The sequence below is a fragment of the Erinaceus europaeus genome, chromosome 16 (assembly GCF_950295315.1).
Source record: "Erinaceus europaeus chromosome 16, mEriEur2.1, whole genome shotgun sequence".
Taxonomy (NCBI): Eukaryota; Metazoa; Chordata; class Mammalia; order Eulipotyphla; family Erinaceidae; genus Erinaceus; species Erinaceus europaeus.
In genome coordinates, this window is record NC_080177.1 from 1501124 (window position 1) to 1515869 (window position 14746).

Consider the following 14746-nt stretch of genomic DNA (forward strand, 5'->3'; position numbering starts at 1 on the left):
GTTCGAAGACGTCGCTCCTGCTTCTGCCACGAAGCTCGGAGATGGGTTTGCACATTTTTAAAAATATTTATTTATTCCCTTTTGTTGCCCTTGTTGTTTTATTGTTGTAGTTATTGTTGTTGTTGTTGTTGTTGGATAGGACAGAGAGAAATGGAGAGAGGAGGGGAAGACAGAGAGGGGGAGAGAAAGACAGACACCTGCAGACCTGCTTCACCGGCTGTGAAGCGACTCCCCTGCAGGTGGGGAGCCGGGGGCTCGAACCGGGATCCTGACGCCGCTCCCTGCTCGACCCGCTGCGCTCCCGCCGGACTCCCACGGGCGAAGACCGGTGAGCCTCCCGAGCCCGATAAACAGCTCCAGCCTCCCTTGTAGCTCCCTTGTGGAGCTCCGACTCCAAGGACAGCGACTAACAGACAAGCAGACGCGACTCCGTGCCGGCTGGTAGCGGGGACTGAAGGGCCTCCCTCCCAACTCCTGGCTGTCTGACGGAAGCCGTGCCCACGTCTGTCTGCTGAGAGTCAGGGCGGGGGCGGCAGCGGCGCCGCCCGCCAGCTGGACACAGAGCCGCGGTGAGGATTGTCCTCCGAGGACGTGGCGCAGCTCTTCAGAGTACTGACACACACAACTTTTTTTTTCCTTTTTTTTTTTTTGAGAAGTGTTAACACGACTTTCCTGCGAGCTCTTCCGCTGGCCCTCTGCCAACCTCTCAACTTCACTGGGAAGACTTGGTTAAAATCGTCTACGTGGGTGGTCCGGGAGGTGGCGCGGTGGCAAAGCTTCGGACTCTCTCTCTCTTCGGGGGTCGCGAGCTCGACCCCCGGCAGTACATGTGCCAGGGCGGACACGTTTGACTGAGTGTAATGCGGTTTCATATATCCAGATGCATTCTTCACGTCAGAACCTTCCAGATCAGTGTACAAGACAGTGTGCCACAAGAAAACGTAAAATGTAACACTGTTAGAAAGAAGGGTGCTACTCTCATAAATACTTGGGGAGGCTTGAGCTTTGTTGACTTAACATTTCCTTTTCATCTTTAAGCTTGACAAAACAACATCAAAAGACTACATCAAGCGGCCTTCAGATGGGTCACCTACTTATATCTCTAAGCTAGACAAAAACATTCTTTTATTATCCACAAGAGAACTTTGAAACCTTCGTGAATTTGGCACTTCTTAGAGGAGATGTCTCAGCACTGCCCACTGTCGTACGGAGATTACAGCAAGATGGAAACAACAGTTCTGCTGGCCTGGAATTTCACTCCGAATGTCAACTTGGGGCTTCCTCCCACCCCCCAAAGACAGGCTGCCATTTGACTCGCATTAGTGCTTCAACCCCCCAGCCCATGATTGCCTCCCCGGCAGAAGCGCAGCTGGGTGGGGGCAGCATTCTAGGACGGGGGCTGCCCCCTGAGTCAACAGAGGGGACACAATGTGTTAGAGACACCCGCCCCCCAACACTCGGGGGCCCCCTTAGCTAGGGGAGGGGGCTGGCTTGAGGGCCACCGCATTCTGATCACCTGGGGGGACAGGTGCTGCTGGAAACCTGCAGGTGACCCAAGTTAAGCAGAGACTCTGGGCTGTTTTTGTCTCTACAAAGCCGCCCCAACCCCCACCAGGTCCCTGCTTGCTCTGCAGTCACCCTGTGGGGAAAGGAGACCCCTCCCTGAGCCAGGACCTCCTCTGTCCCTGGTCTCAGCTCCCCCCACAGCAGCAGACAGGTCGCGGCAGGGCTCCTGGCAGGGGCTTTGTGACTTGAAACCCATCCAATGACAAAGTTCCTTTTTTTTCAAAAAGTTAAGAAAAATGTCGGGGGGGGGGGGAGGGGGCAACAGCATAATGGTGATGCAAAGAGACTCCCATGCCTAAGGCTTCAAGGCCCCAGGTTCAATCCCCCGCATCACCATCAGCTAGAGTAGAGCAGCGCTCTGGTTAAAGAAAATACATGGGCAAGGCTAACTGCTTTCTAACAAAACTCTCAAGGTAGAGTTTACATTTAATCAAAACAAAAAACACACCCCATCAGTGCTCTGGTGAAAAAAAGAAAGAAAAAGGAAAACCACTGCATTTTTAATAACACTAAGGTCTTCCTGATCTGCCCCGGACAGACCGCCACCAGCCCGGCCCATTTCTACCACCACACCCCGATTCAGTGCACATCCTGAGCAGCTCCCTCTTAGATAGTTTTTGCTTCTTTTTTGGGGGGGTGGGGGAGGACAGACCCACTCAGAAGTGGGGGGACACGCTGTCACAGTCACCCGGCCCCCGCTGGCCTGGGGCAGAGGAGCTGGTTCCGGGGTAGCGGCTCCCAAGCGGCCGTGGGGCTCAGCTGTCCTTGGCGTGCGGCGGGGGCCCGGGCCGAGGCGTGCGGTACAGCGCGGCAGAGAAGTAGAGGATGTTGGTCAGGCTGAGCAGCAGGCAGAGCAGCAGGGCCCCGGCCAGCTGGGGCAGCGTGAGCAGGGGCGCGGCAGCCAGCAGCCCGTCCCGGCGTGTGGCCTTGTCCAGCAGGATGGCCTCCATCTGCATGTGCGTGGCCATCACCACGCACACATGGAAAAGCTGGTGGCTGTGGCCTGAGCGGGCAAGGGGTGGTCAGCCAGGGAACGAGGCGCGGCCACCCACCAACCCCAGGCTCAGACACTACTGGGCATCTCGGGGCCCTTTCCACTGTTGCTGTTTTTCTCGGTTACTAGATAGAGACAGAGAAATTGAGCGGGGAGCAGGAGATAGAGAGGGAGAGAGACAAGAGAGACACCTGCAGCCCTGCTTCATTGCTCATGAAGCTTCCTCCCTACAGGTGGGGACCAGGGGCTTGAACCTGGGTCCTAGTGCACTGTAATGGGTGCGCTCAACCAGGTGTGCTACCAGCCAGCCCCCCAATTACTTTTATTTTTTTTAATTGAAAAAATTTTTTAGTGGCCAGGCAGTGGCGCACACACATTAGAATGTACAGGGACCCAGGTTCAAGCCCCTGATCCCCACCAGCAAGGGGAAGCTTCACAAGCGGTGAAGCAGGGCTGCAGGTGTCTCTCTCTCTCTCCCTCTCTGTCTCCCCCTCCCCTCTCAATTTCTCTGTCTCCATCCCAATAATCAATAAATAAAATATTTTTAAAATTTTTAATTAGGGAGTCAGGCGGTAGTGCAGCAGATAAAGCGCAGGTGGCGCAAATTTCAAGGACCGGCGGAAGGATCCCGGTTCGAGCTCCCAGTTCCCCACCTGAAGGGGAGTCGCTTCACGGGTGGTGAAGCAGGTTTGCAGGTGTCTGTCTTTCTCTCCCCCTCTCTGTCTTCCCCTCCTCTCTCCATCTCTCTCTGTCCTATCCAACAATGACAACATCAATAATAGCAACAACAAGGGCAACAAAAGGAAATAAATATTTTTTAAAATTTTTAGTTACTTTTTTTTATAACCAGAGTCTTGCTCACTCTGGTTGAGGATTGGAACCTGGGACCTCAGATCCTCAGGTAGAAGAGTCTCTTTGCAGAACCTTAATGTTGTCTCTCCTCAGGCTCTATTATCATCATCATCACCACATTATTATTACATTATTTTCCCAGAACCTGTCTCCCCAGGCCTATTTTTTAAAAAAATTATTATCTTTCTTTATTGGATAGAGACATCCAGACATCGAAAAGGAAGGGGGAGATAAAGAGGGAGAGAGACAGACACCTGAGGCCTTGAATCACCACTTGTGAAGCTTCCCTCCCTGCAGGTGGAGATGCGGGGCTCGAACCTAGGTCCCTGAGCACTGTAACATGTGCTCAACCAGGTGCGCCACCACCCAGCCCCCTCAGGCCTATTTTTTAAAAGTATTTTTATTTATTTATTATTGGATAGAGACAGAAATTGAGAGGGGAGGGGGAGATAGGAAGAGAGAGACATCTGCAGCCCTGCTTCAGTACTCGTAAAGACTTGAACCTGGGTCCTTGCGCACTCTAATGTGAGTGCTTAACCAGGCACTTCACCGCCTGAGCCCTCCCAGGCCTGTTACTGTCATTACCATTTCCCCCCAGAGCCCTGCTCATCTCTGGATAATGGTGGTGCTGGGGATTGAACCTGAGACCTTGAAGTCTCAGGCAGGAGAGCCTTTTGCAGAACCATGCTGTCCCCCACATTCCAACAAATGGTTTCCTGCGAGACTCCTCTGGGCCTCAGCTTCTGGGAAGAGGCCGGGCCTGCCTGTCAGCACCACCACCTGGCCTCTATCACCCCTCCCCCCCCACCCAGTTAGCCCACTTGGCCTGAGCCTGAAGAACTCTCTGGAAGACGTCTGTCTCTCCCCTCTGGGTGCCCCGGTGCTGGCCCAGTCCCTCCCGGGTCCCACCGTCCCTCCCACCAGACTCACCGATATAGTCGAAGTGGCCTGGAGCCAGGCACTCGGGCAGGTGAGCGGAGTAGAAGAAGGTGGCCAGGAGCGTGAGGGCCGTCTGCTTCTGGTGGTACAGGGTGGCCTCGCTCTGGACGCCGTCCTCCGGGAGCAGGAAGAGCTGCGGGTTGGGGACTCATCAGGGTCCCAGAGGAGCCCCTCCCTCACCCCCACTTCAGTAGCTGCGCTACTGCCTGACCCTCCAATAAAATGATTTTTTTAAAAAGAGAGAAAAATTTTTAGTTAAAAATACACGTGGATAAAATTCAGGAGAGCAGCGCGTCCTAAAGAGGAGAGCGGCTGGGAGGTGGTGCAGGGCTCCGCCACGGCCAGGCTCAGTCCCCAGTCCCCAGTCCCCACCCGTGCTGGAGTGATGCTCTGCCCCTGCCTCTGCCTCTTTCTCTTTCACCAGTGATCTAACTAGGGCCCGGTGGTGGCGGCTAAGTGCGCACACGTTACAGTGCACAGAGACCCAGGTTCAAATCCCTGGCCCCCACCTGCAGGGCAGGAACTTCACGAGTGGTGAAGCAGGTCTGCAGGCATTTCTGTCTTCTCTCTCTTTCTTGAGATTTTATTTATTAAGGAGAAAGGAGAGAGAGAAAGAACCAGACATCACTCTGGTACATGTGCTGCCAGGGATTGAACTCAGGACCTCCTGCATGAGAGTCCAGTGCTTTATCCACTGCGCCACCTCCTGGACCACCCTCTCTCCCTCTCTATCTTCCTCTTCCCTCTAAATTTCTCTGTCCTGACAAATCAGAGTTAAAAAAATAAGTAAATAAGATTAATTATTAATATTTTTTAAAAGGGGGGGGAAGGGAAAGGAAATAAAAGTTCTTTTGGCAAGTGACCCGAGAAGGGAGGGAACGTGACTTTCTGGGGCCCCAGACAGAGAGCTCTCACCCGGGTCCCACGCCGCTGGGACTGCTAGTGGAGGCTCTGGAGTCCTGGGGCCGCTCCCCCCCCACCCCCCTACCCCGCCGTGGCACTGCCCTGCGCTGGCTTTGAGCACCAGTGGCCAGCCTGTCCCTTCTGGCTCCCCAGAGTCCCCGTGTGCACACCCACCGGGTGCCTTTAGGGACCCCAGCCTCTCCTGTGTCCCAGGTGGCCAGCGTGGGGCTCTGACCTGGGATGGGGTGGTCTCGGGCAAGGGCCACCCCTGGGTGCTCACCCGGTAAAAGATGGGGAGGGAGTCCCAGGCGTAGGGGTAGGCGAAGGCCAGCAGTCGGATCATCTTGGAGAGCCGGGGCCTCTGTACCTCGAGGAACCTGAGGTACAGGGTGGGGTGGGTGGGAGGCATGAGTGACAGGGCACCCAAGGGGGCTGACGGAGGGGGGGGTATCTGTACAGCGCCTCCTGGTGGGAGCAGCCTCTGCATGGCCCCCTCTGCTTCTCCCGCCTGACTGGGTGTCTGTGAGTCTGTCTGTACCCCCCCCCCCCCCCACACACACACACCGATGTCCAGATGAAGCCAGGACGGCTTCTTTATCTTTGAATAATGAACCGAGAGCACGACTTAACCTGTGCATTAAAAATTAGCTCAAAGTGAATCAAAGACCTGAATCTTCGACCTAAAACTGTAAAATCCATGGGAGGAAACGTCTGTGAGCTGCTTGAGGACCTTAACATCAAAAGGTATATTTGGAGACTCAGCCCATGGACAAGTGAAATTCAAACTAGATTAAACAGATTCAAAGATTCCATGATTTCCACAGAGTCTCAAAGACAGTTTGGCAGGGTTTCTGTTTTTCTTATTACTTTTGCTTAATCTAGTAGTTATCTTTCACATCTTTTTTTAAAAAATCTTTTTTTTTTTTGGTATTATCTTTATTTATTTGATAGACAGCCAGAAATTGGGAGAGGAGGGAGAGGGAGAGAGACCTGCAGCCCTGCTTCACCACTTGCAAAGCTTTCCTCCTGCTGGTGGGGACCAGGGGCTCGAACCCAGGTCCCTGTGCACTATAATGTGAGCACTTAACCAGGTGTGCCACCGCCTGGCCCCCATCTATCATCTTTACTTCACTGAGCATAATCACCTCTAGTTCCATCCATTTTGTCCTGAAGGACACAATATCATCTATTTAAATTCCAGAAGCCCTTCAAGGCCAAGTTCAGAGCCTCCGACAAAAACTGATTTCTACTGACTGTGTCCAAAAAAAGCACTTACATTCAGCTGATAGACAGACAGACAGACCTGGTGTACACCGTGCCAGGGGTCGAACCTGGGCCCTTGGCCTGCAAGTCCTGTGTACTGCCACTGTGCTATGTCCCCCTATTTTCTGCAGCTCTGGAGAATGATCCCAGGGCCTTGCACGTGCATGGTCCCACTCAGCCCCCAGCCTGTTTTCTTCTTTATTTCAGAGATAGACAGAGTGAGAGAGAAAGCGAGGAGGGAGAGAGAAAGAGGGAGGGGAGAACTGCTGACACATGCAGTGCTGAGGACTGAGCCTGGGACCGACTCAGGCTTGAGGACCAGAGCCAAAGGCTTTTCCTTTTACTCGCGAGTTAATGATGGCCGACAAGATCACAGGACGACAGGATCGCACCCGTCACCAGGGTCCTGTGCCCCCCACCCCCCACCCAGATGCCACCGTGGCTTTCGGAATCTCAGAGACACTTTGCCTGTTGCTTTTGTTTTTTTGTTTTATTTTTTTATAATTTATTTTTCCCTTCTGTTGCCCTTGTTTTTTTATTGTTGTAGTTATTATTATTGTTGTTGCTGATGCCATTTGTTGTTGGATAGGACAGAGAGAAATGAGTGGAGGGAAAGACAGAGAGGGTGAGAGGAAGACAGACACCCTCCCTTGTTTTTATTTTATTATTATTTTTTGGTTAATCCTGTAGCTGCTGTCTTTCATCTTTTCACTTACTTCACGAAGCATCATCACCTCCAGTTCCATCCATTCTGTCCCAAAGGACAAACATCATCTTTTTGATTGCAGAGTAGTATTCCCCGACTTCTTTAGCCAGTCGTCTGCGGATGGGCATCTAGGCTGCGTCCACTCCCTGGCTGTCGTGAGTAACGCAGCTGTGAACACAGGGCTGCGCGTGTCCCTTCTCCTTAGTGTCCAGGGATGGCTGGGCGGTGCGGTGCCTCCATGTCTACTTGTTTCAGGGCTGTGCACACAGTCCCACAGGGGCTGCCCCAGCTTGCGTCCCCACCAGCAGGGGAGCAGGGTTCCCTTTTCTCCACAACCTCGCCAGCACCTGTCCTTTCCTGGCTTGCTGGTGGGAGCCACTCTCTCAGGGGACAGATGACATCTCTTCGCAATCATAATGTGTAGTTTTCTATAACAAGTGGAATGTTTCTTCCTATGTGTCTCTTCTTTAGAAAACTGTCTCTATAGGGGGCCAGTGGTGGCACACCTGGCTGAGTGCACACATTATAGTCCACAAGGACCCAGGTTCGAGCCCCCGGCTCCCCACATGCAGAGGGAAGCCTCATGAGTGGTGAAGCAGGGCTGCAGGTGTCTCTCTGTCTCTCTCCCTCTCTGTCTCCCCTAGCCTCTCAGTTTCTGTCTCTATCCAATTATAAATAAATAATTTTTTAAAAGATCTATGTATTAATGAGAGGGGGAGAGAGAGGAGCAGAGTGTCGCTCTGGTACCTGCAATACCAAGGACTGAACTGAGGACCCCGCTGGAGAGCCCCCCGTTCCCTGCACCTGCCACTTCCTGAGTTTCAGACTTCCATTTTCCTGCACGTGGCAGCTCGGTTTCCCAGCACCACTGGGTGCAGAGTCCTGCTTCCTCCACAGGTGTCTGCACGGGCCGTTGCTGGGCTCCTGGCACTGCTCCTCGTTGCCCAGTGCTGCACTGTGTTGACTGCTGCGCCTTCTAGTATGAAGTGTAGCGGGGGCCGCGATGTCGCCTTTCTCCTTTGCCCTCTCAGGAGAGCTTTCGCTATTTCATTCTTCACCGAGGTCCCACATGAGTTTTGGCGATCATTCCTTCAATTTCCTTGAAGAATCTCATTTGGGGTTTTGCCAGGGGCTGTGTCGATCTATACACAGCATATGGCGGCATCATTTTAAAAAAATATTTTGATTTACTTATTCCCTTTTGTTGCCCTTGGTTTTTTATTGTTTTAGTCATTACTGATATTATTGTTGTTGTTGGACAGGACAGAGAGAAATGGAGAGAGGAGGGGAAGACAGAGAGGAGGAGAGAAAGACAGACACCTGCAGACCTGCTTCACCGCCTGGGAAGCGACTCCCCTGCAGGTGGGGAGCCGGGGGCTCGAACCGGGATCCTTATGCCGGTCCTCGTGCTTTGCGCCACCTGCGCTTAACCCGCTGCGCGGCCGCCCAACTCCCTGGCAGCATCCTTTTAATATCTTCTGATCCATGACCAGGGGATGTCCTTCCAGTTGTCTGTGTCCCTTTCTTTCCTTTTCCTCTTTCTTTTTCTCTTTCTTTCTTAAACGATGTCCTGGAGTTTTCACTGTAAAGATCCTTTATCCCCTTAGATTCACTGCAAGGCCTCTCATCTTTCTGGGCTTGTCGCCAGTGGTGCTGCCACATGTACCCCTTTTTCTGGTGCGTTACTTTTCTTTCTTCTTTTCCTTTATTGGGGGGATTAAAGGTTTACAGTCCACAGAAAATACAGAAGTCGGCAGCAGCATTTCTATAGAAAAGCCACAGGTCCGTGAGCACGGGCCCAGTGCCCTGCCACTTGACTCACTCCGTGGTGGCTCCTAGTCATTTCGAGGCAGAGTTAAAGACCCTTTACGAGTCCACTCACCCAGTCACCCCAGCCCGGCCACAGAATCCGGGTCTTCTCAGTCTGCACCCGCTCCCAGCTCGAGGCAGGGGTGAGCATGGCAAGGGGGGGGGTCTGCCAGGCAGGGTGTCCCGCCCAGCTCTCAGGGCAGCTTAGACTGGTGGCCTGATCAGGTGCCACGCACCCCAGGAAGCTCTGTGACCACCACCCCCCAGAGACAAACTCCAAGTTAATTCCATCAGGGGCCATGCCGATCAGAGAAGCTCATGGCAGGTGTCATGCAGAGAAGGGAGAGGAGGAGGAGGAGGAGGAGGAGGAAGAGGAGGAGGAGGAGGAGGAGGAGGAGGAGGGAAATGCAGAGCCCCATGTATCATCCTCCCCACCCCAAGCACGACCCCAGCCTGAGAGCAGGCGGCCTCGCCAGGACAGAGCAGGCACCTGGCACCCTCACCTTATTCCAGAGCCCCCATCTCCCTGGTCCCCGTCATGCCTCCATCCCTCCTGACCGCGGCCCCTCAGCCTGGGACCCCCACCCCACGTGAGCATCAGCTGAGACGAGGGTCCCCACCGACCAGCGCAGACTGACTCACCGGGTCAAGAGACTTGGAAATGGAGCTGCCGGGTCCCCTCTGTCCCCTCCCCATCTCGGCTCAGCTGCACCAGAAAAGGGACAGGGCGGGGGACAGTCGGGGGCCAGGAGGAAGCCAGGGCATCGTGCGACCGTCCTCAGCCCCGGGGAGGGGCAGGGCAGCAGACCCAGACCCAGCGCACCCCGGGGTGCTCTCTGGGCCTTTCTGTGGCTGGGGACTCGCTCCCCCAGGGCAAACACCAGCCACCACCACCCCAGCTACAGGGAGAGAAGAGACCCGGGGGACAGGGGAGGGGTCCGGCTGCCCGCCACCAGCTGCAATTCCACATCCAGCCACAGGGTGGCGCCAGAGCCAGCGTGCGGGACACGCACCTCAGGGCCTCCCCGTGGGCCGCCCTCGCACCCAGGCTGAGGAGCCGGCTTCCAGGGAGTCCGGCTTCCCCTGTGCAGAAGCAGGGTGAGGAGACAGGGAGACTCCCCCCGACACAGACTCCCATCTGCCTTGCTGCAGGAGAGCTGGGAGGGTGGTCGGCTGTGTCGAGCGGCTGCCGTGTGTGCACGGTGCTTCCGGAGTGAGCACGTGTGTGCCGTGTACATGCTTGAGTCTGCACACGTGTGCTGTGTGATTCCTGAGTCTGCACACGTGTGCCGTGTGTGATTCCTGAGTCTGCACGTGTGTGCTTCCTGAGTCTGCACACGTGTGCTATGTGTGATTCCTGAGTCTGCATACGTGTGCTGTGTGTGATTCCTGAGTCTGCATGTGTGTGATTCCTGAGTCTGCACGCGTGTGCTGTGTGTGATTCCTGAGTCTGCACGCGTGTGCTGTGTGTGATTCCTGAGTCTGCACACGTGTGCTGTGTGTGATTCCTGAGTCTGCACGTGTGTGCTGTGTGTGATTCCTGAGTCTGCACGTGTGTGCTGTGTGTGATTCCTGAGTCTGCACACGTGTGCTGTGTGTGATTCCTGAGTCTGCACGTGTGTGCTGTGTGTGATTCCTGAGTCTGCACACGTGTGCTGTGTATATGATTCCTGAGTCTGTACACGTGTGCTGTGTGTGAATCCTGAGTCTGCACACATGTGCTGTCTATATGATTCCTGAGTCTGCATGTGTGTGCTGTCTATATGATTCCTGAGTCTGCACATGTGTGCTGTGTGTGATTCCTGAGTCTGCACACGTGTGCATGCCTGCATGTGCATGTGTTCACGCTGGCTTCGAGGTCCCAGCCACCCTGGAGCTCCGAGCTGCTCCTGAGGCCACCCCACCCTCCAGACCCTTGGGCCCTTGTCCTGGCTGCTGGCTGCGCCCACAAGGCCCTGCCCTCCTCTGGCCACAGCCTCACCTCCTGAGACACCTGGACAGACTCTGGAGACGCCTGATCCCCAGGTGGGCGCTGTCACCTGGCTGTGTGGGTGCCCGTACCCTCTGCCTCCCCGCTCAGCGTAGGACACAGGACTGGAGGTGCCGTGGACCCAGCCTCCCATCCTCCGTGGGGAGCTCTCAGGAGCTCCCACAAAGTGAGATGAGGCCTGGGGTGTTTAAGAACTGCTGAGTGGTGGGGTGGAGGGACGGAGGGATGGATGGATGGATGGATAAGTGAACAGATAAGTGGATGGATGGATGGATAAGTGGATGGATAAGTGGGTGGATGGGGAAATGGGTGAGTGGCTGGATAGATGGGTGGGTGGGTGGATGTGTGGAGGTAGTAGGCATGTAGGATGGAAGAAAGAATAAATGATGGATGGATGATAGGGAGGTGGATGAGTGGGTAGGAGGTACATGGGTGGATGGTGACTTATTCCTCTGACCTTTTATTTTTTAAAGGTTTGCCTCATATGCAATTAAGTTTCAGGTTTCACATGAGAGACAGAAGCCGAACAGCACCCTGAAACGTGCAGTACAGGGGGTGAACCAGGAGCCTGGGCATGCAAGTCCTGCACACTGCCATCTGAGCTGTCTCCCCAGGCCTGCAGAAAGATGCTTCAATTACCAGAGGGAGCGGGGAGGGGACACCTGACTCTGCATCCGGCCCCCACGACAGCCCCCAGCCCCACCAGCTCTCAGAGCCCTGCGACTCCCAGCAGGAGCGAGAAGAGGGGTCTCTCCAAGGACCAAAGCAACTCGAACCCAGGGTCGAGACCTGAAATGAGACCCCTCCAGGTAAAGCAGCCCCAGCTTCTAGCTGACTCGAGAGGGAGAAGCAGAAGGCAGGCTGAAGCAAGTATTCCTGGTAATGTTTAAGGATCTTTTCTTCCATAAAACAAAAAACAAAACCAGTTTGCCGAGTTAGTGTCCTTGCCTGCCTCTCCCAATGGAGCCTGGCTGTTGCCTGAGAGAAATCGCTGTTTTTTTAAATAGAGACAGAGAAGCAGACAGGCTGAGCGAGTAGAAGACCTGCAGCTCAGAAACTCCCCAGTGTGGGGAAGGCTGGGTTTGAACCCGGGTCTCACACATGGCAAAGCCCCATCCAGGTAAGCTAGCTATTCCGCCGGCCCGCCAAGGGAGGCTGGAGCGGAGCCCTTCCTGGGCACTTTCTCCGCTCCTCCATTTCCCCGGCATGGGGAAGATAGAGGGCTCGGCCCCACTGGGAGACTCAGACCATGGCGGGCGGGTGGTCTTTCTCTAACCCACCACCGAGGGTCTCCTGCGCAGGAGGTGCCCAGCTAGCTCTCCGGCCCCACACCACCTTTGAGGTGTGTCCTTGGGAACTCAGGAGCAGGATATGCAGGGCAGTTCCTGATCACAAAGAGCTGGACACACCAGAAGGCTTGTTCTCTGAATCTCACACTCCGTGTCTCCCTGGGGGGCACACGGTGTTGGCTGGTAGCCTTGGGCTGCACCAAACATTTGGACGCCATGTTTCACCCCTGATGTGAGGATGGGTGTTTGAAGACCTTAAAATATGGATGGGTAGGTGGGTGGGATGTGAAGTGTTTGAAGACCTTAAAATATGGATGGGTAGGTGGGTGGGAGGATGGGTGGATGGATGGATGGATGGATGGATGGATGGAGGGATGGATACATGGATTGACAGAAAGAAGGATAAAGGAATTGCTAGGTGGTTGGCTGGATGATATCTGGGCACATCCATGGACAGATAGATGGATGGATGGAGAGAGAAATGACTAGGTGGGATCACTGTTCACTGCCATCAGGACCGTCAGCACAAGCCCTCCTGTGGCCTCTCCAGGACCTGCCTCACTGCAGAGCAGCCATGGCGGGGACTCCCCACTCTCTGCAGGGAGGCTGGTCAGCCTGCTCTGCCCCTCGAGGAAGACATGAGGGTCCCGACATGAGCGCAGCCTAGAATGTTCCAGCTGTGGCCATGTGCTGTGAGTTCAGACTGACAGGGACTTAGGCCACACAGGCTTCTGTGCTGGATGTGAATAGACATGGGCCCCAGGGCGGATCAGTGTGGTAAACAATTCATTGTATTTTTATATCTTTTCAAGTTTGGAAGTTACTCTGCGCCCTACCCAGATTTCTAGACCTAGTCTCAACTCTGACACCATCTTCCCAAACAATATTTCTAGTCCACCCCCATGGTCGCTGTCAGGCTCAAGCAAAGATTACTGAAGTCCTGGGTCCCCAGGAACATTCCCAAAATAGACTTCCTAGCTTCTCTCCATCCTGGGGACCTTTTTCATTCACTCTATTCCAACTCTTTAGTTCCTGTTTACTAAATATTTTTGTCCTGCTTTGTATGTTGCTGCCTTTCAGCCACCAGGTTGTAGATGCTTCTATGATTCCATCCAGGGCAGACAACTTCACCTATGTATCCGGAAACCCCACTTCCCCAGAGCCCTTGGAGACAGGCTGGGGGTATGGATCCACCTGCCAACACCCATGTCCAGCGGAGAAGCAATGACAGAAGCCAGAACTCCCACCTGCTGCTCCCCATAAAGAGTTTGGGTCCAGACTCCCAGAGGGGGAGAAATGTCAGGGGAAGACGGAATCTGGGTCCAGACTCCCAGAGGGGGAGAAATGTCAGGGGAAGACGAGCAGAGGGCTCTGAACCCCCATTCCATCGGGACCTGGGATGTTTGCCACCAGGAATCTTTGTTTTTATACCATCACTGAGAGAGAAGAGAATCTGGGAAACACCACAGGAAGCCAGGCACTGTTTCTTTTACCTCAGAAAGAAGAGGGGAAAAGGAAGGATATTTGAAAGTAGGAACAGATGTGGGTGTGACTTAGAAAGTGAAGGTAGGGCAGGAGAAGTGAAGGAAGATTAAATCTCTCTCTATATTTATATATTTCAACCCATATCCGTGACCTTGAGACAACTGGCAGCTTCCCAAGCAGGGAGTGGGGACACAGAACTCGGTGGTGGGAGGGTGGAGGAATCTTGTGAATCACTGTTAATTCACTAATAAAAATGAGAGAGAGAGACCTGCTTCGCCACTTGTGAAGATTCCCCATCTGCCTGTGGGGACCAAGGGCCTGAACCCAGGTCTTTGCTTGTAGTGATAATACGTGCACTCGACCGGCTGTACCGCCGCCCAGCCTCGTGTATCTTCATCTTAAGTACCAGAAAGTTTACAAGATGTCAGGTCAGAGCCTCTCGGGGGGAGTACTGTGTTCGTTTTTATTGCCCTGTTAACACCCTGCTTGCAGTTGTGACCACAGCTAGGTGTCGACATGGCCCTCCGGTTCCAACCTGCTCAAACTTGTCAGGATACCCTTAGGAGAATAGTCAGTCTCAATGAAGTTGGTATCAACCATTTTCTAAAATTTAAACTCACACTGGGCCAGACAGTGGCGCACGTGGTTAAGTGCACATGGACCTGGGTTCACCCGCAGAGGGAAAGCTTCGTGAGTGGTGAAGCAGGGCTGCAGGTGTCTCTCTGTCTCTCTCTATCTCTATATCTCTCCCTCCTTTCTCAATCCCTCTCTGTCTCTAATAATAAAGATTGCATTAAATTAAATTAAAGAGAGAGAGAAATGAGTCACTGAGTCCTCCTCCTCAAGTGGTTTGGGAGAACACAGCCAAGGTCACCATCAAAAGAATTCCAGCTATGGGCAGAGCTAAACGACACCCGTGAGGGCCGGGAAATGTGGGAGAAGGTCTGGCA

At 53.9% G+C, this 14746-nt stretch overlaps 1 protein-coding gene across 7 annotated transcripts in view; it reads right to left on the reverse strand.

Annotated features, from left to right (window-relative positions):
• Positions 1-2179: 2179 nt before the first annotated feature.
• PAQR5 (progestin and adipoQ receptor family member 5) overlaps positions 2180-14746 on the reverse strand; it is a 48216-nt gene continuing 35649 nt past the window's right edge. For all 7 annotated transcript variants that reach the window (XM_060175670.1, XM_060175672.1, XM_060175675.1 and 4 more), the window contains 3 exons: positions 5535-5631; positions 4343-4484; positions 2180-2569 (listed from right to left, as the gene is read on the reverse strand). In XM_060175670.1, the coding sequence (XP_060031653.1) occupies positions 2322-2569; positions 4343-4484; positions 5535-5631 (487 nt within the window). In that variant the 3' untranslated portion in view covers positions 2180-2321. The remainder of the gene's footprint in view (positions 2570-4342; positions 4485-5534; positions 5632-14746) is intronic.